The 24,811-nt window shown below is 44.4% G+C and overlaps 1 protein-coding gene and 1 long non-coding RNA gene across 3 annotated transcripts in view; one reads left to right on the top strand and one right to left on the bottom strand.

Annotated features, from left to right (window-relative positions):
* LOC142560221 (neprilysin-1-like) overlaps positions 1-7,237 on the bottom strand; it is a 57,938-nt gene extending 50,701 nt beyond the window's left edge. The window contains exons 1-4 of one of the 2 annotated variants that reach the window (XM_075672168.1): positions 7,083-7,237; positions 6,623-6,718; positions 3,182-3,220; positions 2,125-2,286 (exon numbers count right to left, since the gene is read on the bottom strand). In XM_075672168.1, coding sequence (XP_075528283.1) covers positions 2,125-2,286; positions 3,182-3,220; positions 6,623-6,710 — 289 coding nt within the window. In that variant the 5' untranslated portion in view covers positions 6,711-6,718; positions 7,083-7,237. Of the gene's footprint in view, positions 1-2,124; positions 2,287-3,181; positions 3,221-6,622; positions 6,719-7,082 lie in introns of those variants that run through there. The other variant, XM_075672169.1, reaches the window with a different exon arrangement.
* Positions 1-24,811, top strand: part of LOC142560222 (uncharacterized) — an 81,236-nt gene that overhangs the window by 51,451 nt on the left and 4,974 nt on the right. The window lies entirely within an intron of this gene.

Genomic DNA, 24,811 nt, shown 5'->3' with positions numbered 1-24,811 from the left:
TCCCCGCTCCGATGTATCAATTTGTCGACCTCAGATTGGCGCGTTTGGTGATCATTAACACAACTTACCTCCGAACACACAGCGCAATCGTTAGCATAGAACAGGATAGGGCCCTTATATTGTCAACAATATTTTTTTCTGATATACAGTAGATGGCAGTGACTTGTAGCCAAAGGCGTAAAGACATGAAAAACGAAAGTGGTCTTGAACCAGTTTGCTTCACCCGCCGTGGTGACATAGCTGCTATGGCACTGCGCGGCTAAACACGAGGTCGCGGGATCCAATGCCGGCCCTGGCAGCCGCATTTCGATGGGGTCGAAATGCAAAAACTCCCGTGTGCGGTAAGTTTGGTGCGCGTTCAAAATCCCCTCGTATTCAAAATTAATGCGGAGTCCCCACTACGGCGTGCCCCATAATCATACAGTGGTTTCGGCTAGGTAAAAACTCCAGAATTCAGTTCAGCAGTTTACTTCGTTAAGTGGCTGATGAATATCGGTGGTCGATGGGCTCGTAAAGGGTTACGTAAAACAATGGGAGGCGCTTCTATCAAATAGCAGACCCTTGTTAAACCTAAAGAACAATAAACTGCATCAGTGCATATTGCTTGGTGTGTTTCAAAAGCGAAGTGTCAGCTCTGAATGTAAATTCTATAGAACGTCTGTAAATTTGTGTTTGACAGAGTGCAATAATCCCACAAAAATTTGCACTGAAACTTCATTGAACACTTATTCACCGCCACCACAGTTAAGAACAGTCTGAGAGAAAGGCCTTACCAACAAGCATGAAATTACGATTACTATCATTCTCCTACATGAATAGAGCTGACCCACGTCGGACGCATTTTCTAATCACTGAAACGATCTGATTATTTCCTTTATCAGTAGTGGTACCGTTCTCTCGGCAGTGATTGCCCCATCAGTCAGCAGTTACCCAACGACTATTTCTGGATGCACAAGACCACCAGCGATTAGGCTGAACCCTTCGATGAGCCATCTATTAACGCCGACGCGCTTGATTAGCTCATCAGAATTCGATGATAGCCACTGTGTTCGCTATTATCGGTCTGTTTCGAGTGTCTGTTTTGAGGGCACAGGTTCGCCCAATGAAGAGTCATTTTTGCGACTCAGTTTTGCTGCTATGTTGCTCACCATCAGTACAACGTGAAAATATTGTCCACCCCCCTACTACCCATACCCTAGGACTAGGATATGGGTACGATATTTAGGAATATTAAAACTAGGATATTTACCACCATTTGCGTCTGGTAACTATTGCTACAATTACAACTTTCAATGCTATGCATGAAATTTTATTTTTTATCTTGCTCCTGGTACTCGGTATGAGAGCCGATGTTTCATCGGGCATGTGTTATACGAAACAACAGTTAGGAAGACGCACGCACTGAGGCAATCAATACTGCGTGCAGCATTTGGCAGGTAGCACTCCAACCAGCATCGTTAGGGGCTCGGCATAGCGCTAGCAGAGGGAGTTACCCATTTGAGTAGCACAGGCGATTGGGTGTATGACATGAGCTTGCGCGGGAAGATATTAGAAAGGCGATCGCATAACTACGCAGTATCTGAATAATATCAATACAGTCTCATATGCAATGTTTCTTGACGCAGCACACCGGCCACAAGCTATACCGATATGCGCACACGGAATCGTGTAAATGCGCAATCTGGACGGCGCCGTCATGAGGGCTAAATATATATGTATATGTAACGCTTGGTAGGGGATGGTTATTGACGAAAGGTATATGGACAGAGAAGAACGACATTCACCTGAATATAGTTATGCATTCTCTACATTTTGCAACCGAAAGCAGATGCCACTTCTGAAGAACTTGTCAAGTAGGGGTATATGCGGAGGGATAAACACCCATTTTCACAATATTGAGTTAGTACAAGTATAAAGAAGCTTACGCAAACAAGGATATCATTATGTGTTACGCGCTAATCATTATAAAGTCTGTCTCCTTATGTCATTCCTATTAACCGCTGTTATATCTCAAAGTCCTATGTCGTAGTTTTTTTATTACGTTGAACATATATAGTGCCATGGTCCCTACTAAGTCGGTAAAAATTAAACTGCACCAAATTCTATCATAAAGTACTGCATTACCTCGAATGGTATCCCTTAGTTCATCGCTTAGTATAGTAAAAGTATCCATCGTTGACTTGTCTTCCGGAACCGGGTGATTTTTCATCCATCCACCACAGGCGTACGAGTAGAAATCTTCACATGGGTCAACTGACGTGTTGAGTGACTCGTTGATCAGCTTGGCTGAATGAGAAGTGAAGAATACAGGCATCTGTTTGCACGAACTATGCAAGGCTTCTCAAGTGTAAGTAGCTTTAGGGGAAAAAATGCAAACATACTTTTTGTCAGTGGCATTGATGGTATAAGGCGCGGTTTATGTGGATTCCTTGAGCTGTGTGTTCTTGGGTGAGTTTAACGTACTGCCATATGTTAGACGGATGAGCAGGAAGGCCCCTACATTGGTGGCGCCTGGCCAAGCGGGCAATCGGTTCAACGCTAATTGTGTATGCGGCGAAATAAAATCCCTAAGGAAGTCACAGAAGTGCGCTCTCGTTAGATTTTGTGCGACCACAGAAAGATGCTTTGTGCGAGGCTCCTATAATTTTAGTGTTGACAGAAGTACTCTCAGGGCATACGAATTCTGGGATAGCCCGCATTTTGGAGTTGCAGTTGAGGCATGCGGGAGAGAGCTTGAGAATTAATCAAGGGGATTTGGGCGCTTACTTTCTGCAGACTGCAGCCGGATTTCATCTCCGGGCAATAATTTTTTTTCTTGAACGGTAATGATTAAGGCTTCTCATTACGGTACGTTACGTTGATTAGCTCTTTTTTGCCTGTGTATTCATTATGTGAACCACTACTAAGATATCAAAAAGCATGGGAATAGTGAATATACGAAACTATAGAAGGAACCGTATGATGTATCGTCGTACCACATTTCGAGCACTGCATATCTGACTACTAATATACACAGTTCTCCCCAGTGTTGTACCTGTGAACTAAAGGTGCGCGTGTGCGTGACGCCTTAATTGCAAGTTCGCGAATGTTGTTACCGGATAATAATGCTGCAGGTCATATAAAGCTGTGTAATAATTCTAGGTAAAGAGAAAGATTGCGCTGGCAAACGAGGATATCTTACCTCGTTGGATGCACACGGGCGTGTCGCAGACAAGGTATTCTAAACAGAGAAGTCGGGCAAAGTGGAAAAAAAGAAGTTAGGTGGAGAAAAAAGTCAGAACGGCATTTTTTTCGTCTCTTTCTTAGATGTCGTAAAATAGCCAACTTCTCACGTGCGTTAATTCCACGCTTCCACATGGAATGTCGACCAAGTAGTGCGAAGTCTTTAATGAAGCAGGCTGCGGACTGCGCTAATGAAACCACTTTAGTATTGCTTACTGTGCTACGATATGTATAATGAGCCCTAGTATGAAAATACGCTTCTTTAATGGAAAATTGAAATTAAGATTTATCCTTGCGTTAGCTATTCGCGTGATTCTGCCACGTAAATGTCGACAAACATTCTATCGTAAGATATATACAAGGCGAGCTCCTGTGAGTGAAAATTTGGGCGTACCTCTAAGAGAGCACACGGGTTATGCCCCACAATCGACGAGGCCTCTTCCAGATGAACGGCCGTCAGGCACAATCGGAATGAACAAGTTATGCTGCTCAAAACAAAACGTATAAATTTATTGGTTGATTTAACTAAATATATGCAACAGTTTAAATAGACATAAGATTTAACCGCTGCAAAGATGCCTTCATCCCTACACAGGTCCCTCCAGAGCATTAAAAACTCGATGGAAGAGTTGTCGTCACAATCCATTCAATGACTAACATAAGCAGCTCGTTTTTGGCTCATGGCGTCATGGCAGTATGACAGACATGCGGACGAGGGGGTTGCTCCAATTCCTGTGAATGCAAAATCGCCGTATGTTGTGATATTCGACGTCTTAAGTTCACCCTTTTCGGCTAATAATGTGAAACAGGGCATGAGGCTCTACTCCGTACTGTCGAATAATAAAGAATGAAGGTGTGGTTAATTCTCAAAACCACGAGCAAAGCATTATAAGCGCATGAATTAAACAATGAAAATTGCTGTGGGTAAGCCTGGTACTGCACTGTCTTCGGATTGTTCTGTGCACTTTGTAGGGGCGCTCTCGACAGCGGCGGGTGGCAGTTTACCATCGTTGTATTCAAGGGCCTCTAGCTGTCTGCACCACCAGTGTAGAATATGTTGGAGAGGCATAGGGAAAAAAATAAAAGCAACCTGGTTGCTTGCCTTGACAACCCAATTTAAAGCTCTAACCATGATTGTTTGCACACTGTTCTGTGCAACAAATGGCTATAGAACGTAATGAACTCTAAAGCAAAGAACTAATTTTGCCACGGTTCTATTGTGAGCGGTGTGGTGCGTGACCTTTTGGCGAAGTGTTTTGTACAATGAATCATTTCGTTGGACCCAATCACTTCGTGACAAAGGCGTTCGACTGTTTACGTTTTTTTTTACTTCGACGATTTTTCAAAACTCACATTTTCAAAATTTGCGAAATTCTTGTTATTGGAGCTGCGAAATACATGATCGAGTAGTTGCCGAAAATTACTACAGAAATATTTAATTGCTTGAATTGCAATTTGCAATTTACAAATTACATTGCAATTGATGTACTGTATCCGGCGGCTTTGCAAGGCATATCAAATTTGAAACGAATCCTGTGGGTGACGCAAGTTTGCAGATATGTGGTCCCAAAACGTTCTCCGACATACGTTTGCGTTCTAGGCACTTTTGGGCTTCAGCGCACATAAAGACGTTTCATGAAAGTGGAAAAGAGTGCATTTTTACCGCCAGTTAGTGCCAGCTTCAATATTCGGATATACTGTGCCCCTTAGTTGTCAGGATACGTATACTTGTACCGAACAGGTGCTTAACGTATGGCGCTGATCTTGGATAGTTGGTGCACATTCATCGTTGTCTTGCTGACTTTTTGAAGTAACAATGTCAACTACTATGATAATTGCAAATTAGGCACGATCAAATCGGAAAATAACAAAACAAGTGTTCAAGCACTCCCTCTGTTAAGCTTACTGGAGCAGAAATAGTTCGCGCGCTTCAACGAATCGCGGTAATTTTTTTTTGGCCTATCGCGCCTTCACCTCTCATTATTTTGCCAGATATGTTTTTCCTGTCAACATTTATATAAACGTGTTCACTCACATAAAGAGTTGGTATATTGTGCTTTGCCTTTACTTGTTGTGATTTTTTTTTTCACTGTATAAGCTCAGCGCAACACAATCATAGCCTAAAGTAGCTAGTAAATTAATCGCGAAAGTTTTGCTAATTATTCAGTTGTGTATCTCAATATCCGTATGAGCAATGTCCGTCTGTTGGAGCAATTGAAAAGAATAAGTACATTTTTAGTATGTGTCACGGGCGCATTTTCGAAATTCTCTGAATGTTGAAAAACACCGTTTGTAGTTGAATGTTGAAGAACACCTGGTACAGTTGGTTTGCATTCTACCGAGTTGCGTACGTAGCATTGTGTTTGCGCTGTTTCGTGACTCCTTTCGTAAATGAAGCCAGTCAGAAGTAGCGGGAGCTCTTTTCTCCCCGCAAGCCTTCTATGGGAGCCATAACGCCTTGGTGGTTTGTTTTTGACCTTTAGTATGATTCATCCCCACCAGTCTAGTTACGATAAAACGTTTGACTTTCCTGACCGCTACGCGTTGCTGCATGCAGGAGTTGAGAGGAGTTGTAGTCGCATGCCCTTTACAATATTTTCTTATCAAACTTTCGAATCCGGAAAAGTTGTGAAACAATGCTAATTGTGTGCACACAACCGAATAGTGTTCTTCTGTGCGCTATAATTTTGCTGCCCTGAAGATCTTGCGCTTATGCTCACACGTTAAAAGGAAGCACATTGTGCTATCTTAAACAAGAGTCATCGAAACAAATAGTTAAACTTGCTGAAAATCATGGCATACTGCTCTATATAGCGTGCAACAGAGTGTACTAATCCAATTGGCAGAGCGCACACCAACTTCTTTAAACTGTTTGTACATGTTAGCTGTCAAGTCAGGCAGCAGGACAGGCTTTCTGCAAAAGCGCAGTATTACGTACGCTTCCATACATTGATTAATTCAGGTCACAGTGCATGTGAAAAACATTACAATGAATTTGTAGAAAATAGAAGGGAATATGAGTTCAGCCAAGTGGAGGAACCTTAACAGGCAGTGAAATCAACACGCTACTTGCCTGTAAGACACTGAATCTAAGGTTCTCTTTGGTAACATGTTTTGTCGAGAAATTTTACATAGATCGTTGAACTTAGAACATTGCTAGTGTTTAGAATGTGTCTAATATGTTTTTTCTCTGTCACAGCGATTAGTATAGGACTTAAGCATGCAACATGAAACACATCATCAAAACTGATGTGCCCAATTAGTGTGCGCCACAGTGCAGAATTAGTTGTTTCCTTTAAAAACAAATTATGTCTTTTATTGATTTACTAAGTGCTGAGATAACGGTAACGTTCTACAGAAAAATAATCTTGCTACGAAAGCATAGAAACAGCAAACCTACCCTTTTCTCTGGTGTCTCCTGGCATGGGGAGCGCTAGACGTGCCCATGTTAATAAGCATGCTAGCAGTAGGGGACTTGCTGCTTTCATAGCGGCTTCTAATATAAAGAGAAAAAAGAGTTTGATGAAGACGATCACAGTGGTAAAGAATGGTTGCCATGGCACGCTACTCTCAATAACAATATTTTGCGAGGGATGATGCATTTGGTAAACAAAGGGTTGCCCTTCTTTTTGCTTGATTTTCTTTTGGTTGTGCGAAGGGCTCGAACACTGTACTAGAGAAAGAAGCTTCCATCGCATGACAAGTATTTAACGTTTGCACGTCGTGGCACCGTAAGCGCCGCCGCCAGCTAGTATAGACCGTTGCACATACTGATCTTGCTGTCATTACAGTCGCATCGCCCTTTGCAGGCTAAACTTCAGAGTGAATTTTTCTTATATGCAAAACGTAAAACAACTTGCCGACTTGGGTAACTTCACAGTCTGTTAAACGCAGTTGGTAGTTTGCAGGATTGCAGCCTATGGACGCTAACTTATCGAGTTGTATACCTATTGTTTGACCGTTGCTTTGTTCTTTCAATCGTCTATAAGACGAGATTGTCTCTTGTCTATCACCGCTGTGATGACAGCAGCTTCTACGTAGGCTGGCACACGCTGACGTAAAGCCGCGACCGAGGACCTTTTCAGCGCTTGACTTTTTCTGAATAATAGGCGAGTTTGTGCTTTCTAGAATATGGTGGTTTCATTGTGCACACTTCAGTGAAGTCTTAGAAGTTTTCTGAACATGCAACTCTTCACAGGGGCGTCGGCATCAGCAGGCGTTTGGTGTGTTTCGACATCACGTACCCGAGCGCACGAGGGTTCGAGCCTCCCACGCTTAATCTTGCGTAGCTTAGCCATGTCCCTAGAAAAGGGGATTCTGGGGGTTGAGCCGATGCCAGTCAGCTTGGACCTTTGCGGCCCCCCGGCGGAGGCAACACACTTCTTTGGCCTCAACTTCAGGTAGACGGCACCCCGGCCTGACCCACCCGGAGGAACTCGGTAGTTGCCTTTTCCTATCCTAAGCTCTAATCTTCGTCTTTATCTTGCTTTCGATATTTGCTGTCTTCTCATGGCTTTGTTTTGCTTTCACTATTTCCAGGGAGCAAGGGTTAATTTTCTGTGGGATAGCCAGCCTTGGTTATCACACATATGGTTAAAGTAGTGTCGTACAGCTGGCGCATTCCGGGCCTGTCCTTTCACGCTGCTGCTACGTACCCTCATTGGGCCCCATGGTGGGCGTCGGTGTTGCCGAAAATTCCAGACATATCTATGGCAAGTTTTTCCTCCACTTCCTGATCGAGGGTGCACCGAAGTATTTAGGGTTATTTGCCGTCAAATTGAGAATTTTCCAATATTTCAGGTCGTACACTCCCAGAAAACCTAAAAAGTAGCCAGAAGGATCTTTCCTTTTCTGGTTCCAAAATCAATAACTGATGTTCTAGGCCAAGACAATAAAGTTTCCAAATTAGCAAGTGGAGATCTCCTTCTAGAACTCCCAGATAAGAATCAATGTGTAAGGCTAACGAATCCTGTGTCTTTTGGGGACGTTCGAGTGAACGTAACCCTGCAATGTACCATGAACACCAGGCGAGGTGCCGTATCCGATGGAGACCTGATTGACCTGACAGAGGTTGAACTTTTTGAAGGCTGGAGTGGACAGAATGCGATCAGTGTAAAACAAATAAAAATGAGGGGCCATGGTAACAAGATACAGACTAAGCATCTCATTCTGCCATTTCAAGTGCGTTGTCTGAAACAATCGAGGCAGGCTATGTGAAGATCTGGGCCAGGCATATATTCCAAATCCCCCCGATGGTTTAAATTCTAATGGTTCGGCCACAGTTCTGACAACTGGCGAGGCCGACTAACCTGTGCCAAATGTAGACACCATGAACATCCATCCGTATCATGCGAAAACGCTCTACACGGTGTGAACTGTGATGGGGAGAGCACGCAGCGTATTCGAGTTCGTGCGCATCATGAAAAAAAGGAAAAGAAATTGTGACATTCGGAGTAAAATAAAATATCTCATTCAGAGAGACACGCCGGCCGGTGTCATACCTGCCCAAGGACAGCTTTGCCGATGCAACCCGCCAGGAGAAAGGGACATGACGACTTCCGGCCAATGTCCGGCCACACGCAGTGAGCCGCCAGTGACGCCATCCGTCCTCATGGCGGCAGCAGCTAATGCTGCTCCGCCGCCCCAGCGGAAAGGGTCACTGATTTCCGGGCTGGTGTCGTCAAGGACCTCATTCCTCCAGAAGAGGCCTTCCCATCAAACAAATCGCTCAAAAGAGCGGGTGCCCAACGCCTCGCAGGAGGCGATGGATCCGACTCCTAGTCAAACAGCACCACTAGCGCCTAAGGAGCGGCGAGATTCTCTCGACCGCTCAAAAAAAAGAGAAACATCGCATTACGGAAGCGGCAAAGGGCCCTTATATCAAACGTTTCTTTGCTAAACGCACGGTGTCAAGTTCGTTCTAATTATGGATACCGAAATATTACGAAGGGATTTGAGAGGACATGTACACAATCTTGACGAGGTTAAAGAACTCCGCAAATTCAGTCCGAAGGTGCTGTATCCAAGAAACACACTTAAACTTAGCACAGACCAAATTTCTAAGGCCCCGCAGGGGTGTGTGCGTGAGCAGGCGTTTGGTGTGTTGAGACACCACGTACCCGAGCACACGAGGGCTGGACCTACCTGCGTGTAGCCGTGCGCGGCTTAGCCGTGCGTGGGGAAACGATGATCCTAGGGGTTGAGCCGATGCTGGGTGTTTGGACCTTTAAGGCTCCCCGGCAGAGGCAACACACCTCTTCGGCCTCTGCTTCCCATAGACGCCACCTCCGGACCGACCCACCTGGAGGAAATCGGCAGTCGCCATTCCCTATCCTTCTCTCCAATATTCGTCTTTCTTTCTCCCCTTTTCACATTTCCTCTCTCCTCTTCACTTCTTCTCACTTCCAAATTTCCGGGTGGCAAGGGTTAACGTTGTGTGGCTAGCCAGACTTTTCATTTCATTTATTTTCACATTAAAGGCCCGGAGGCATTACATAAGGGAGGGCTTTAATCCTTGCAACAATGTTAGTCTTGGTTATGCTGCATTGGGTTATAGCAGCGATGTACGGCTGGCGTTGGCAGGGCCTCCCTTGCAGGAACTTCTGTCACGTCCCCTTGTTGGGCGCCATGGTGGGAGATTGGCTTCACTACCGAAAACCCCATCTATACTTATGGAGAATGCTTTCTCTAAACTCCCTGACAGCCCTCAGAAACGAAGGCACACCGAAGATGGCTTCCAGTTTTTGGACGCCAACTCCACAACTTCCCCCGTTTCCTTGTAATTCACTCTGAAAAAGCAGACAAAAACAGTGCGAACCTCACCGTTCCTTGTTTCAAAGTTTTTGATTTTTTTTTGGTCCAAAGGCGTCGAGCATGGCAAGCGATGATCTCCTCTTGGAGCTCTGCGATCAGAAGTGATATGAGAAACTGCCAAACTCGTATTAATTGGCGAGACCACGTAACAGTAACCCCGCACCGTACTATTAACATCACCCGCGGCGTTGTCTCAGATGATCCTTTGATGAAGCTGAATGAGTCTGAACTATTGGAGGGCTTCAGTCAGCAGAATGCTGTCAATGTCAGAAGAATTAGGATGAGGCGGGACGTGAAAGAAATCGAGACCAAACATCTGATACTCACCTTCGGCTCAAGTGTCCTGCCCGAGTCCATTGAGGTCGGGTACATCAAGCTTCGCGTTAGGCCATACGTGCCAAATCTCCACCGATGTTTTAAATGCTAACGTTTCTGCCACAGTTCACAGCGCTGCCGAGGCCGGGAAACTTGTGCGAAATGCAGTGCCCATGAAAAAACCTCTGAATCTTGCGAGAACTCTCTCCACTGTGTAAACTGTGATGGCGAGCAGGCCCCGTACTTACGGTCGTGTCCAACCTGCGAAAAAGAGACAGAAATTTTGAAGATTAAAGTAGAAGAGAAGGTTTAATTCAAAGAAGCACGCAGGCGGGTATACTACCTGCCAAACAAGTTTTGCCTAAGTGGCGCTAAAGGGGGCAGCGCCACAACTGCCCCCGGCGACTGATCGCAGCAAGGCGGCAGTGACACCATCACCCCCCTCCCCCGGCGGCTGCAGCTAGCGCTGCTCCGCCGCCTCAACAGAAGGGACCATCGACCTCCGGGCCAATGGCCTGAAAGGTCTCGTCTACTGAGACAGGGCCTACACATCAAACGCAGCGCTCGCAAGAGCGCGTTTCCAGCGCCTCGCAAGAGGCGATGGACACAACTAGCCAAACGGCGCCGCTAGTGCCTAAGGAACGACGAGACTCGCGATCTCTCCCAAAAAAGACAAAACTTGCGTCATGGCGCCTGGAATGGGGCCATTAGCTAATCTTCGTCTCCCAAACACACAGCGCAAAACACGTTTATGATTATGCAGACTCAAATAATACAATGGAATGTTAGAGGACTTCTTCATAACCTAGACGACATTATAAAACCTCTACACAAACATAATGCAAAGTTGCTGTGTGTTCAAGAGACAAATCTGAAACCAAAAACACAAACTTTCTTCGTCAGTACGCCATCTATGATAAAGACCGCTACGAAGCGAACGCCTTGCTTGGCCGTGTAGTAATAGTATTCGGCCAGTCTGTAGCTTGTCATCATGTCACCCTTCAGACGCCCCTTGGGGCAGTGGGAGTTCGGGCAATTCTTTTTATTGAATTGATCACTGGATGTTGCATATACATACCCCGAAATTATGATCTTGGAACAAGCGATTTTTATAAGCTAATTGATCAGCTCCTGGACCCCTACGTACTGGTAGGAGATTTTAAAGCCCATGACACCATGTAGGGAGACTCACGATGCGACGCGGGAAGTCGTGTTATTGAAAACTGTAAACTCCGGGGCGTGCCTCTTCAATAAGGAGCCAACGTATTAGATATATTCATCATAATTCACATATATAGATAGACATGTCGAATGGCTCTGCTTCAATTTTGCCTGATTTGCAATCGCATGTAACCAAAAACCTATGGAAAAGATCCCTTTCCTTTAATGTCAAATTTAACACATCAACACGAGTGCCATACACACGCTCCCAGTGGAAACTTGTCTCCACCGAATACAACCATTTGAAGGAATCCACCTACTTATCACATCATATCACCGATACAATTGATGTAAGCTCGGTACCTGGTGTAGACATGAAACCTGCGGTACAAAAGGCCCTCCGTAATCACTGACAAGCTGAATGGGACAAGGAAGTTGAAAATAAGCTGTACCTTCTTAAACCGCAGTTAACCAAATGTTTCTCGCTGAAGCTTGATCGACTCACCGAAGTCAGGCTGGCACGACTCCGAATAGGACACACTTATGACACACACAAATACCTCTTGACTGCAACTGACCCACCGACGTGCACAAGCTGCGGTGGGAACTTAACCGTCCTAAATGTCCTCATTCAATGTACCCAACTTCACCAAGAGCGAGTGGCTCATTTTAGGGAACTTTACTCACACCATATACCCCCCATTCCTCGATGTTCTTATGAGAGGATGCACTTTTTAACTTTAAAGGAGTGCTTAATTATCTTGTACAAGTTAACTTTCTAGACATCATCTTATATCATCCTAACCATCAGATCGTGCCTCACAGGTGAGATGTGGTCTGATGCAGAAAAAGTTTGTCTGAGCTCTCACTCTTCTTGCGTAAGCAAGAATTGTACAGCTAGGGAGTCGGACAATGCACAATAATTTACCATGTGTGCCTGTAACCAATGCATTTAAGGCCTTATACTTATCTTAATAATTATTTAAGAATTGATGCACAAGTATTTATAGACTATCTTACGTGTAGGCCTCTATACATCCTTTATTTTAGGTCATAATCCTAAAGTCACAATTTTACTGAACCAAAACACATGTCCTGGCACTCTTTGGCCTTAGATGCCCTTGCGCCAATAAACTTCAAACACCATCAACATATCACCGATTTAGCTTAGAAGAAGTGTATTTTGCTTGTTTTATAGCCGACGGGGCTGCAAAATTCTTTCCACAAACACAGGGTCTCACGTAAAACACGGGTCTTCTGGTGGAAGGAGCAGTGCAAACTATCACGAAAGAAACAAAACAGAGCGTGGTGTTTGCTGCGTCACTCCTCGACTGCAGAAAAACTCATAAAATTTAAACTAAAGAAACCCCAAGGAAAGCACATGCGGAGACAGGAAAGGAATGTTAGCTGGGAGAGGTTTCTCTCAGGCCGCACATCCTACACTCAAGAGTCCAAAGTATGGAATGACCTAAGTGAGCTACAGTGGCATCTAATTCATCCATTGCCTTTACTAGACGATCAAGGGATTACCTTGGAAGACCATGCCAACGCTCTGGGCGAACACTTCGAGCATGTATCAAGCTCCACACATTACAGAAAACAATTCCTTAAATATAAAAATCGCTGAAAAGTACCGCAAAAGCAGTCTGAATGAACCATACAATCTTTTTAATATTGCCGACCTTAAAGCTGCCTTCAGCACATGTAGAAGCTCTGCACCGGGAGCTGATAGAGTCACGTCATAAAAACCTACACAACGGCACACAGGTTATACTGCTCGCACTTTTCAACTCTGTCTGGGCTGCCCGATACCTCCCGTCCTCATGGAAGGAAGCTATTGTTATTCCCTTCTTGAATCTGTGTAAAGACCTTTCCTTGGCGGCAAGTTATCGCCCGACAGCTCTTACAAGTTACCTATGTAAGGTTTTCGAAAAAATGAATAATCGTTGACTCGTACATTTCCTTGAACTGAACAATATGTAGGTTACCTATCAATGTCGCTTCAGAGAATAGTGGTCCACAACTGGTCATCTTGCGCGCATTGAAGAAATATCCGTGATGCATTTGTACAAAAACTTTTTCCTATCGATATTCCTGCATATAGAGAAGGCTTGTGACACAACGTGGCTTACGGGATCTTGCGAAACTCATCGGGAATGGGCATCCGTGGAAATAGGCTGCGCATAATAGAGAGCTATTTGCGCAATCGTAGATTCCACGTAAAGAGCGGCAGCGTATTATCGCGACCGTATATACAAGAAACTGGTGTACGCCAAGAAAGCGTGCTTACCTGCACGCTCTTTATCGTGAAGATGAACACGCTTCATGCTTCCTTCTCGCCAGCTATTTTTTATTCCGTCTACGTAGATGACGTACAGATGCTTTTCAAATCCTGAAATATTGAAGTGTGTGAGAGACAAGTAAAACAGGGCTTTAAAAAAGGGTCCAAGTGGGCAGCATAAAAAATTTAAAGTAAAACCCAACAAAAGTTATGTGCTTTTCAATAGAAAGGGCTCATTACAGATCCCAATGTCGAACTGTATGGGCAGAAATACCTGTAAATAAAGAGCTCAACTTCCTAGGCATTATACTTGACTCTAAACTAACTTTATTCCACACGAAAAATATCTCAAGGTGAAATGCTTAAAAACAATGAACATGCTGAAAATTTTATCTCACACAACATGGGGCAGCGACAGGAAGTGTTTAAAAGGCCATTCCTGGGAGGCGCAGCTCGCTTTATTCTTGCACGACATTCACTCATTACTGGATAGCAACATATCTGTCCATGCATTCGGCCTTGATTTCGAAAAGGAGTTCAATAATGTAGCTCATGCTCGTTTACTACTCAAACTGTCAGAATTCGATCTACACAAATCAGTTGTTAATTAGATTCAAGCATTCTTAAGAGACCATCATCAATTTGTTTGTGTTAATACGTTCTTACAATATTACAATCCTCCAGAACGATCTTCATCACATAGGATAGTGGTGTAAAAGTTGGTTAATATCTCTCAACGTTGATAAAAATGTGCTCATTTCATTTCACCGTCGTCGCAATAGCCCTGGAATTCCCGGTGACTTGTTCAAATATCTCGGTGTTCACATCTCCCACGACCTGACTTTGACCAATCATGGTTATCAGGTTACTAATTCTGCAAACCGTGTATTGGGCTACAACCGCCTCTACCTTGTACCATCCTCTGTTAAGCTCATGGCATACAACTCACTAGTCCGTTCAAAACTTGATTATGCTATTGCAATATATAACCCTTTCCAATTAAACTTAATTGAAACACTCGAAGGAGTCCAGAACCAAGCGGCAAGGTTCATCCTCAGTGATTACTCTTACAAATCTAGCATCACAGAACTAAAATTACAACTTGGTTTACCCGCCCTGGCCCATCGTCACAGAAATTCTCAACTAAATCTTTATCACAAGTTCTTCCACTGTTTGCCGCCTAAAAATGAACTCACCGTTCCCGTTCATCGTATGCCACGCAACACTCATCGAAACATCGTCGTCCCTCCATGTGCCCGCACCTCAACATTTCATCAATCAATCTTTATTCGTACTGCTTGTGACTGGAGTCGTCTTCCCGGCCATACCGTTAGGATCACGTAGCTTGCAGAATTCAAATCTGCCGACGAACTACCGCGACCCATGAACTCGACCCATTAACTACCGGATGACAACGAATTGCAATTTTTAGATTTAATTTTAATTTGCACAGAAACCCACATAAGCCGGTATTATTACCCTAGGGTTAACAAACCACTCCTTTCGTATTCATCCTTCCACTCGAAGCTTGTTAACGGGCAATTGTGAACATGTGCTTGACCAATGCCATGAAAAAAATCGTGTACTGTCATGATACCCGTCAGCCTGAGCGAGCAAGCCAGTCGGATTTCTGCGGCTGGTTATCCCAAAGATGTGTTTCTTTCCGCGGCGGAAGGCTTGGTGAAGTGCAAGAAGAGCCGCTGCGAACAATCCACCGAAAGGAAAAAGACATCGGTGATTCCGTACATGCACGGTATCTCCCATACGCTGAAGGGGATTGCCAGTAAGGCGAATGTGAAGTTGACATTCTCTGACCCAGAAAAGCTATAATAGTTGTGTGAGTTCACGTAGCTTTTTCGTAAAGGATCATGGAGATGTAAAATGAATCATAGAAGTAAGTTTGTGGACTGGTCGCAAGGGGTGATTTACCGTATGGTTTACCGGTTTACCGTTTACCGCATAGGTCATACCGGCAGATGCCTCAATCAAAGGCTTGCAGAACACAAGCGAAATGTGGGATAACCTAGGGACGGGAACCTTTCTGAACGTTGTCATCATTGTCCCAGCAAAACGTGCAAGCCAATGTTCGACGCATGCACAATGGAGGCCAGAAGCAAAGACCACTGCATGCGTGAAAATAATCGAAGCCCGGACAAATCAGAAAAAGGGAGAAGATTGTGTTAGTACACCTTCAGTTAATCTTTCTGACAAGGAAATGTCATTCCTGGACGGTAATGGCGTGCGCACGCGTAGAGTGCGATGTATCTTTTGTATTTTCGTAACTTTTGTATCTTTCCATAACTGCTTCGTTATATATCTGCCTCTGTGTTTCAATAAACGTCAGTTGAAGTTTAGCGCTGTCCTGTGTCTCTGTCATGTCCCTGTCTTTTTGAATTCCGCTAAAGGCGTTGCCATTATGAGTCAGCCGTAGCAACTAGCCCAAGAATCAATCTTGTTGAACCATTTACCAATTCGAAAAAAAAAAACATGAATGGCAATAATATCGACTTGAAAAACAAAATCACGCTTTGTTACGGCTACGGCCAGATTTGTCTGCCTCCCACTAATGCCGGCGTATAATAGTTATCGCGCTAACCTATCACCGTTTTCAGCGTGCTTCCAGTGAACGACTACATCCTCACTGCAGATCAAAAATGTTTGATAAAAATTTGCTACGGCTTGTTCCGCGTTATCACCTCATGATTAGACGCTTTGACCGGTAAGCTTTCCATTGCACTAAAGAATGGACACCATGAAAATTGGTTGTCAGTCCTTATAAGGCAGCAGTGCTTCTTGCAAATTTTTCTATATCATCATTATTTCACAATGTGTCTTTTGTATCCATGTTACAGCCCATTAACCATTGGCATAATCTTATTACATAGAGGTTTTACGCATTTTACAGCCACTGTTTTTAGGCCCCTTTATAGCAACATAACGTCTACCCCTCGTAATTCATACTTCTACTGCGAACTCATTAACACCGACGTGTCGCTCTTCGGCCATAGGTGACACTTGCGCCACAAAACACCATATTAATCATCATGAATAGGCTATGAAAACAATCTTTAGTCATTGGTAACGATGTACAATTTACTAAATATGCTGTAAACAATAAAATTTAGATTACTGTCGCTTGAGCAAAACACTCACAGAATATTTTGATGTCATACTTATGATGTTGCACGTAACCTTTTGTTTCTGTGAAAGTGAAATCAACGTGATTACTTCATGAAACGTCTATTTTGTTAACCACGTTTGTTTTCAAGATTCTGATAGTTCCGTAAGCTTTGAATTAATAAACATTAGATAAGCTTTGAGAGGACTGAATTGTCATCGCCAAAGCGTTGTGAAATTTGTAGGCCAAACTAGAATCCAATAAGTGTATCCTCAGCATTACATTCATTCCGATTTATGCAAGGTAAGGAGCATGTCGTGAAAACACATTTTCTTTGCTTTGTGCAAGCTTGGTCCTGTAATCTTTTACCCGAGACTACAGTAGCGAAATGAATTCAGTCAGCCTTGCTTCAGATGAAGTCTCGCGAATGATGTTAGGCTTCAGAGGAAGTCTCGCGAGGTGTCAGTTAAGGAGCTTTCTCTAAAGCATACTGCAAATACTACAGGCATTATGTTTCTGCGAAAGTGCGCTAGTTATTGTAGCTAAACGGTGGCAGTATATTCTTGTGATATTGATGGCAAGTTAAACGTTGATTGTTTCTTCTGTAACGGACTGCGGAAGGTAAGCCTAAGAAAATAATGCAGAGTACTCAGTAAGTCATGGGGCAAACAGATTGAAAGAAATAAAGAAAGGGGGAGTGATTCGCGAGCGCATCGGCCAAGTATGGCTTGCAGTTTAATTCCTTACTTAGTCTCTCATCCACATTTCTTAGAAGAGTTTCACTAAGTGTACTATCCATTCAAGCTATCAGGTTTTTAGTAGTGCCCTCGCTTTTCTGGAGCAGTGAGGAAGGTTCAAGTAAAAAATTCATTTAATATTGGCGAAGGACTGCCTACAAGTCTTTCTCAGGAAACTGCCGTGCATGCTGGTACACAGGCACCCATTAACGAAGATGAACTCTATTTCGAGCCATGTAGGTGGTCTCTCTCCGCGAAGAACCTTAAAAGAAGACTGGCACAGGAAAAACATTTTCTCAGTGACGAATGAATTATCTTGCGAATAAAGCAATGCAGTTCTGAAGAATGGGAACAGCCCATTGCTTGCCAGCCTTTTTATTTTTGATGATTGGTGTCTTCTCATCGGAAGTCAGAGTAGTTCTGACTGTGTATTTCATAAAAAAAGAATGAATGCTGAGCTTTATATGACAGAGCCCCACTTTGATTATAAGGAACGCCGTAGCCAGGAATGCAAGAACACATCCGTCAACCTCAACGAGGTAGCACACCGCGTAGCTCGAGGTCTTACTCGCCGAGCTGAGCAAATAGTTACTTCCACCGGTCAGGATAACGTGGAGGACGAAATCTGGAGAGAAAAAGATAGAGTAACAAGGTTTAGCGATATTACTAAATTCTATCAAAATCGGAGGCGAGTATTACCACCACCTTACACTAAACTTAACAGAGCCGAGTCCGTTACTTGGAGGCGACTACAAACAGAAACTTATAGAAGTTCCGTGCAACTAAAAACATTCTACCCTGATATATACGTGAGTGACATGTGCAACCTATGCAAGTCTGTTAGAGCCATCCTTCAACACATGTTGTGAAGATGGGAAATATACCAAACTAAAATGGCAGTCTCCCCAGAAAATCTGCGGGCCCGGTGATCGGCCGTGCTGCTCAGCTCAGAACTCCAAGACCAACTTTGGGCCGTCCAGCGACGCAAGGAAGCCGCACGGGAGCAGCAGCTTCCAGTGGCCATCTAGGTAGCCGCAGGCCGGGCCTCCCCATCGCCGGATTCCAAATAAAGTTATGACATCATCATCAACATTGACCGCCTGGCGTTTTTAACGTATACGTAAATCTAAGTGCTCGAAAGTTTTGCTTTCCACCCCCCTCGAAATGGGATCACCACTGCTGGCGGGCCCTTTCAATGGCTAAGATTTATATAGAAATCAGAGTTGATCTGTGCCAAGCATCTCCGACACTGAGCTTGAATAACCCGTCTATTCAAAGTGAAAAAGCTAGGTATGAGAAGATCAGGCCAAGCATTTGTTACACCGGGCACTTCATGTTGAAGCACATTCGGAAAGGTAACGTGACGCACATGACGCCACTGAGTTGAAGGTTTCGAAAACATCCAGCCATTGTCTTTCTGGTTGTAGCAGAGAAAACTTTCGAACCAAACTCGAGTGAAAGCCTGCCTGCCTGTCAGCACTGGAAAGACGGAATACGTTCACCGCGCAAAGGTCATGGTCTACTTCGAAGTGTCGCAGGTGCTCAGCTGTATCTTCTTTGTTTGGAGCGCCTTCTGTGCAATACGTTTTGTCAAGAAAATTATGTCAAGCTGGCGATGTACGTTTTTTATGGCACGGTTGTGAGAGTTAGTGACATTTAGTATGGACCTTTCGCCGAAAGGTGATTTAGAATATATAACCTATGCCAGAAAAGCTCCTCAACGGAGCTCGTGAAAACGTTTACCTCCACTTAACCTAGAGGGATGGGCGCGATGTTGGGTGGCCTCCTCGGCCGTTTGCGAACACTCAGTTCCTTTTCTGGAGGTCACAGAAGCAAGCAAAAAATATCGTCAGCCATTCTCTTAAGGACATCAGTCACAACAGTTTCGATTACTGGCATTTCTTCATGACGCTTTCTTCAGATAGCTACACACTGCGACAGGTCAGGTCAATGTGGTAAAGGAGGAAACTGGTGTATGACCTGATGCCGCTGGACCGATACATAATCGGGGAGCGGGGAGGGGGCGTAATCTTTCCGTGCCACAAGAACTTATTAAGATGGCAAACCAGGAAGATGCCGCAGAATTATTAGACGGAAAAGCGTTCCAGAACGTGAAACTTGAAGTTTTGGTTTCTTACCGCACAAGGGCATTCTTAGAGTACTTTACGCACTTTCAGCGGACTGTCTATCTCTCTAACCGTTTTTCCGCCTCATTGGGCCACTGTGTAGCTTGCGGTCGAATGTGGGGCCATGGGGCTGCAGTGCTGAGGTAACAGCACTCGAAACCAACCATCGTATCAACTTGAGTCTGTGAACGCTTTAATGAACCGCGTCATGAATGCACAGGGTGTGAGCCGCGATTCAATGAAGTTCTCGCAAACTGAGCTGACCGAATGTGCCACTAAGTGTGCGAGAAGCGAAGCAACAATTGTCAGCGCTCGTAGGCACCGGCGCGCCACGTATCTCCTCTCGTCGGCCACACACAAACTTCTCGTTAGTGCCATTAGATGGCGCAGCGTGTCGGTATTAATGCCAATGTGTTAAAAAATACGACGTATGTGCGTAATTTGATCCTCTGTATCGTTTCACGCAATCGCTTGACATAAGCACTGTTCCAAGAGACTAGAAAATAGGGAAGGTCATTCCAGTCTTCAAGAAAGGTGATGCGTCTTCTCCAAGTAACTACTTTCCGATTTCACTCACCATCGTACGGTCCGAAATCATGTAACACGTCATCTACTCTCGTATTGCTAACTTCCTAACTTCCGTGAAGTTATTTCACGCTAATAACATAGCTTCCGGAAAGATCAGTCATGTGAAACGCAGATAGCTTTATTTATTCATGATATTCATTTATACATCGAGTATAACATGCCAATTGACGCCCTGTTTTATATTTGAAAAAGGCTTTCGATAACGTTCCACATTCTCGTCTTTTGGTAAAACTATCTCCCTTAAATATGCATCCACTTGTTCTTGACTGGATGCAGTGTTTTTTGACTATCTGAAAACAGTTCAAATATGCTAACAATCATACATCTTCCATTTCCTCCGTTCTGTCTAGCGTACCCCAGGGCACTGTTCTTGGGCCGCTCCTATTTTTACTCTACGTTAATGACCTTCCATTCACTCTAACCTCTGTAATACGTCTTTTCTCTGATGATTGTGTCCTGTACAGCTATATATGGCACCAGAAACTTGCTTCGGACCAAAGCCAAATTAAGGGGCTGGTTTTACTTTTCATGAGTGTGTGTACGTGCTGCAAAAACAGGTTCGTGGCAAAAAATAAAACCAAAATAAGCAGACTTGGAGGTGACCCATGTGTAGAGAAAATGGAAAAGCGGTGCGTTAAAAAATTAAATTCAGCAGTTATATATGAGCCCAATTGGCAGCCGATCGATACGTGTGCACAAAAATAAAACAAAAGAAACATCGAATTTCTATGTGTGCTTATTATCTATCGAAAGCGTCGTAGAACACCAGCTGCTGCCTAGAGGACGCGTTCGAGCAGGTCTACTTCTGCAGCTAAACAAGACTTTGTCCGCTTTGTCACATCTTCAGTGCCTTTCTTGATGACTGACACTGGAACTCCAGGGCAGACATCCGTTGTCCTTGCCTTGAGGTAATGTGACATCCGTCTCCATCATGTAAGTACGATTTTTCACACCACCCCAAAGAAAGAAATCGAGTGGAGAGAGGAAAGGTGACCTAGCCAGCCAATTTACAGACCCGTGCCTTCCAATCTGTTGCGCATTAAAAGTCGCATCCAGGAACTTTCATGCACCACTGCTGCTGTATGCTTGTGCTCCATCTAGCTGATACCAAAGAAGTGGAAGATATCACAGCGGTGCTTCGCTGAGAAACTGGTCCACCACTTCTTCAAGGATTTAGTCCGCGTAACGCTGTGCAGTCAGTGTGTGACCGAAGAAGATGGGACCGATTATAGTGCCGGAGTAAATTTTCGCAGCACACATTGGACGACCACTGGTACTGGTGTCGATTGCGAGTTACCGAGTGTGGATAAGAGTCGTTCCAATAGTGTGCACTATGGAAACTTAACTAAGCGTTTCTGTGAAAATCGGCTTCATCTGTGCACATGATGCTGCTCAAAAAGTCCTGTGACTCATGGATATTTGTGAGCACCCATTTCGAGAAATCTAGGCAATACTTCTGGTCCCTATCTTCCAAGCGTTGGTGCTGGTTAAGTTGGTACGGGAGAAAGGCCGTCGCTTAGAATACTCCAAATTGATGACTTAGAAGTTGGTATCTGGGCGGCCACGTCCGGCACGCTAGCACGAGGGTTTGCGGCCCCAAATGCTGCAACATCCGTGCGTAGGCTAGGACTCAAACCGGTAGCTTCAAGACACAAAGGCGGATGACTCCCTCGTTGTCTCAGGTTTTCACAATTTCTTATGATAGTCGATGCGTTTGGTCTGCCACCACACTTCCACAACTGATACATATTTGCTGCTTTCCTCTTGTTTTCATTTGCAGCTCCCAAAGGCAACGATCGTGTTTACGTTCTGCTCATTAGAGAGACATGGCGACTGGGTCGAAACAAAACGCACATTTAAACCTTTGCACTTAAGCTGTCAATTTGATTTTGTGGTGATAGGTTTTGTGGCAAAAAAAGAAAGAAAACTACCATCCGTGCCCTTTATCTAATCTTCCCCGCTTGTTTCCAACTAACATCAAACGCGATGTCTTACTAAAGCCGGGGCGCGGCACTAGGAACTAGCTAGATCACGATGTTTTTCTTTAGTTCTTTTATTTCGTTCTGGTTAACTCGGAGGGCGCTCCTTTATGATCGCGGTGGGAGCGCAGTCGCGGAGTGTTTCCCATAGTTCGCGGGGTTTATTTATCAGTCGAGAAAATGAGTACGCAATTATTACGTCACTGAAAACACCGTAGTTAGATATTCCTTGGTTTTGCCTACAAATTTCTCATTCGTACTTTGATAATTAGGATCATCATCATAATCATCATCATCAGCCTAGTTACGCCCACTGCAGGGCAAAGGCCTCTCCCATACTTCTCCAACTACCCCGGTCATGTACTAATTGTGGCCATGTTGTCCCTGCAAACGTCTTAATGTCATCCGCCCACCTAACTTTCTGCCACCCCCTGCTACGCATCCCTTCCCTTGGAATCCAGTCCGTAACCCTTAGTGACCATCGGTTATCTTCCCTCCTCATTACATGTCCGGCCCATGCCCATTTCTTTTTCTTGATTTCAACTAAGATGTCGTTTACCCGCGTTTGTTGCCTCACCCAATCTGCTCTTTTCTTATCCCTTAACGTCACACCCATCATTCTTCTTTCCATAGCTCGTTGCGTCGTCCTCAATTTCAGCAGAACCCTTTTCGTAAGTCTCCAGGTTTCTGCCCCATATGTGAGTACTGGTAACACACAGCTGTTATACACTTTCCTTTTGAGGGATAGTGGCAACCTGCTGTTCATGATTTGAGAATGCCTCCCAAACGCACCCCAGCCCATTCTTATTCTTTTGGTTATTTCAGTCTCATGATCCGGATCCGTGGTCACTACCTGCCCTAAGTAGATGTAGTCCCTTACTCCTTCCAGTGCTTCGCTACCTATCGTAAACTGCTGTTCTCTTCCGAGCCTGTTAAACATTACTTTAGTTTTCTGCAGATTAATTTTCAGACCCACCCTTCTGCTTTGCCTCTCCAGGTCAGTGAGCATGCATTGCAATTGGTCTCCTGAGTTACTAAGCAAGGCAATATCATCAGCGAATCGCAAGTTGCTAAGGTATTCTCCATCAACTTTTATCCCCAATTCTTCCCACTCCAGGCCTCTGAATACCTCCTGTAAACATGCTGTGAATAGCATTGGAGATATCGTATCTCCCTGTCTGACGCCTTTCTTTATAGGGATTTTGTTGCTTTCTTTGTGGAGGACTACGGTGGCTGTGGAGCCGCTATAGATATCTTCCAGTATCTTTACATATGGCTCATCTACACCCTGATTCCGTAATGCCTCCATGACTGCTGAGGTTTCGACTGAATCAAACGCTTTCTCGTAATCAATGAAAGCTATATATAAGGGTTGGTTATATTCTGCACATTTCTCTATCACTTGATTGATAGTGTGAATATGGTCTATTGTTGAGTAGCCTTTACGGAATCCTGCCTGGTCCTTTGGTTGACAGAAGTCTAAGGTGTTCCTGATTCTATTTGCGATTAACTTAGTAAATACTTTGTAGGCAACGGACAGTAAGCTGATCGGTCTATAATTTTTCAAGTCTTTGGCGTCCCCTTTCTTATGGATTAGGATTATGTTAGCGTTCTTCCAAGATTCCGGTACGCTCGAGGTTATGAGGCATTGCGTATACAGGGTGGCCAGTTTCTCTAGAACAATCTGACCACCATCCTTCAACAAATCTGCTGTTACCTGATCCTCCCCGGCTGCCTTCCCCCTTTGCATAGCTCCTAAGACTTTCTTTACTTCTTCTGGCGTTACCTGTGGGATTTCGAATTCCTCTAGGCTATTCTCTCTTCCACTATCGTCGTGGGTGCCACTGGTGCTGTATAAATCTCTATAGAACTCCTCAGCCACTTGAACTATCTCATCCATATTAGTAACGATATTGCCGGCTTTGTCTCTTAACGCACACATCTGATTCTTGCCTATTCCTAGTTTCTTCTTCACTGTTTTTAGGCTTCCTCCGTTCCTGAGAGCCTGTTCAATTCTATCCATATTATAGTTTCTGATGTCCGCTGTCTTACGCTTGTTGATTAACTTAGAAAGTTCTGCCAGTTCTATTCTAGCTGTAGGGTTAGAGGCTTTCATACATTGGCGTTTCTTGATCAGATCTTTCGTCTCCTGCGATAGCTTACTGGTTTCCTGTCTAACGGAGTTACCACCGACTTCTATTGCGCACTCCTTAATGGTTCCCATGAGATAGTCGTTCATTGCTTCAACACTAAGGTCCTCTTCCTGGATAATTAGGATAGTATGTCGCAAATTAGATAATTAATTACAATTGCCTAATTAGCTGCAGGGGCATCTGAGTCAGCAGGCGTTTGGTGTTTTGTGACACCACGTACCCGAGCACATGAGGGTTGGAACCTCCGGCGTGTAGCCGTGTTTGCTTAGCCATGTTTGGGGAAATGGGGATGCTGGCTGGGGTTAAGCGGATGCCGGG

Source organism: Dermacentor variabilis, chromosome 10 (genome assembly GCF_050947875.1).
Source record: "Dermacentor variabilis isolate Ectoservices chromosome 10, ASM5094787v1, whole genome shotgun sequence".
NCBI lineage: Eukaryota > Metazoa > Arthropoda > Arachnida > Ixodida > Ixodidae > Dermacentor > Dermacentor variabilis.
The sequence above is the reverse complement of the archived record's forward strand: the minus strand, read 5'-3'. Positions and strand labels throughout refer to the sequence as shown.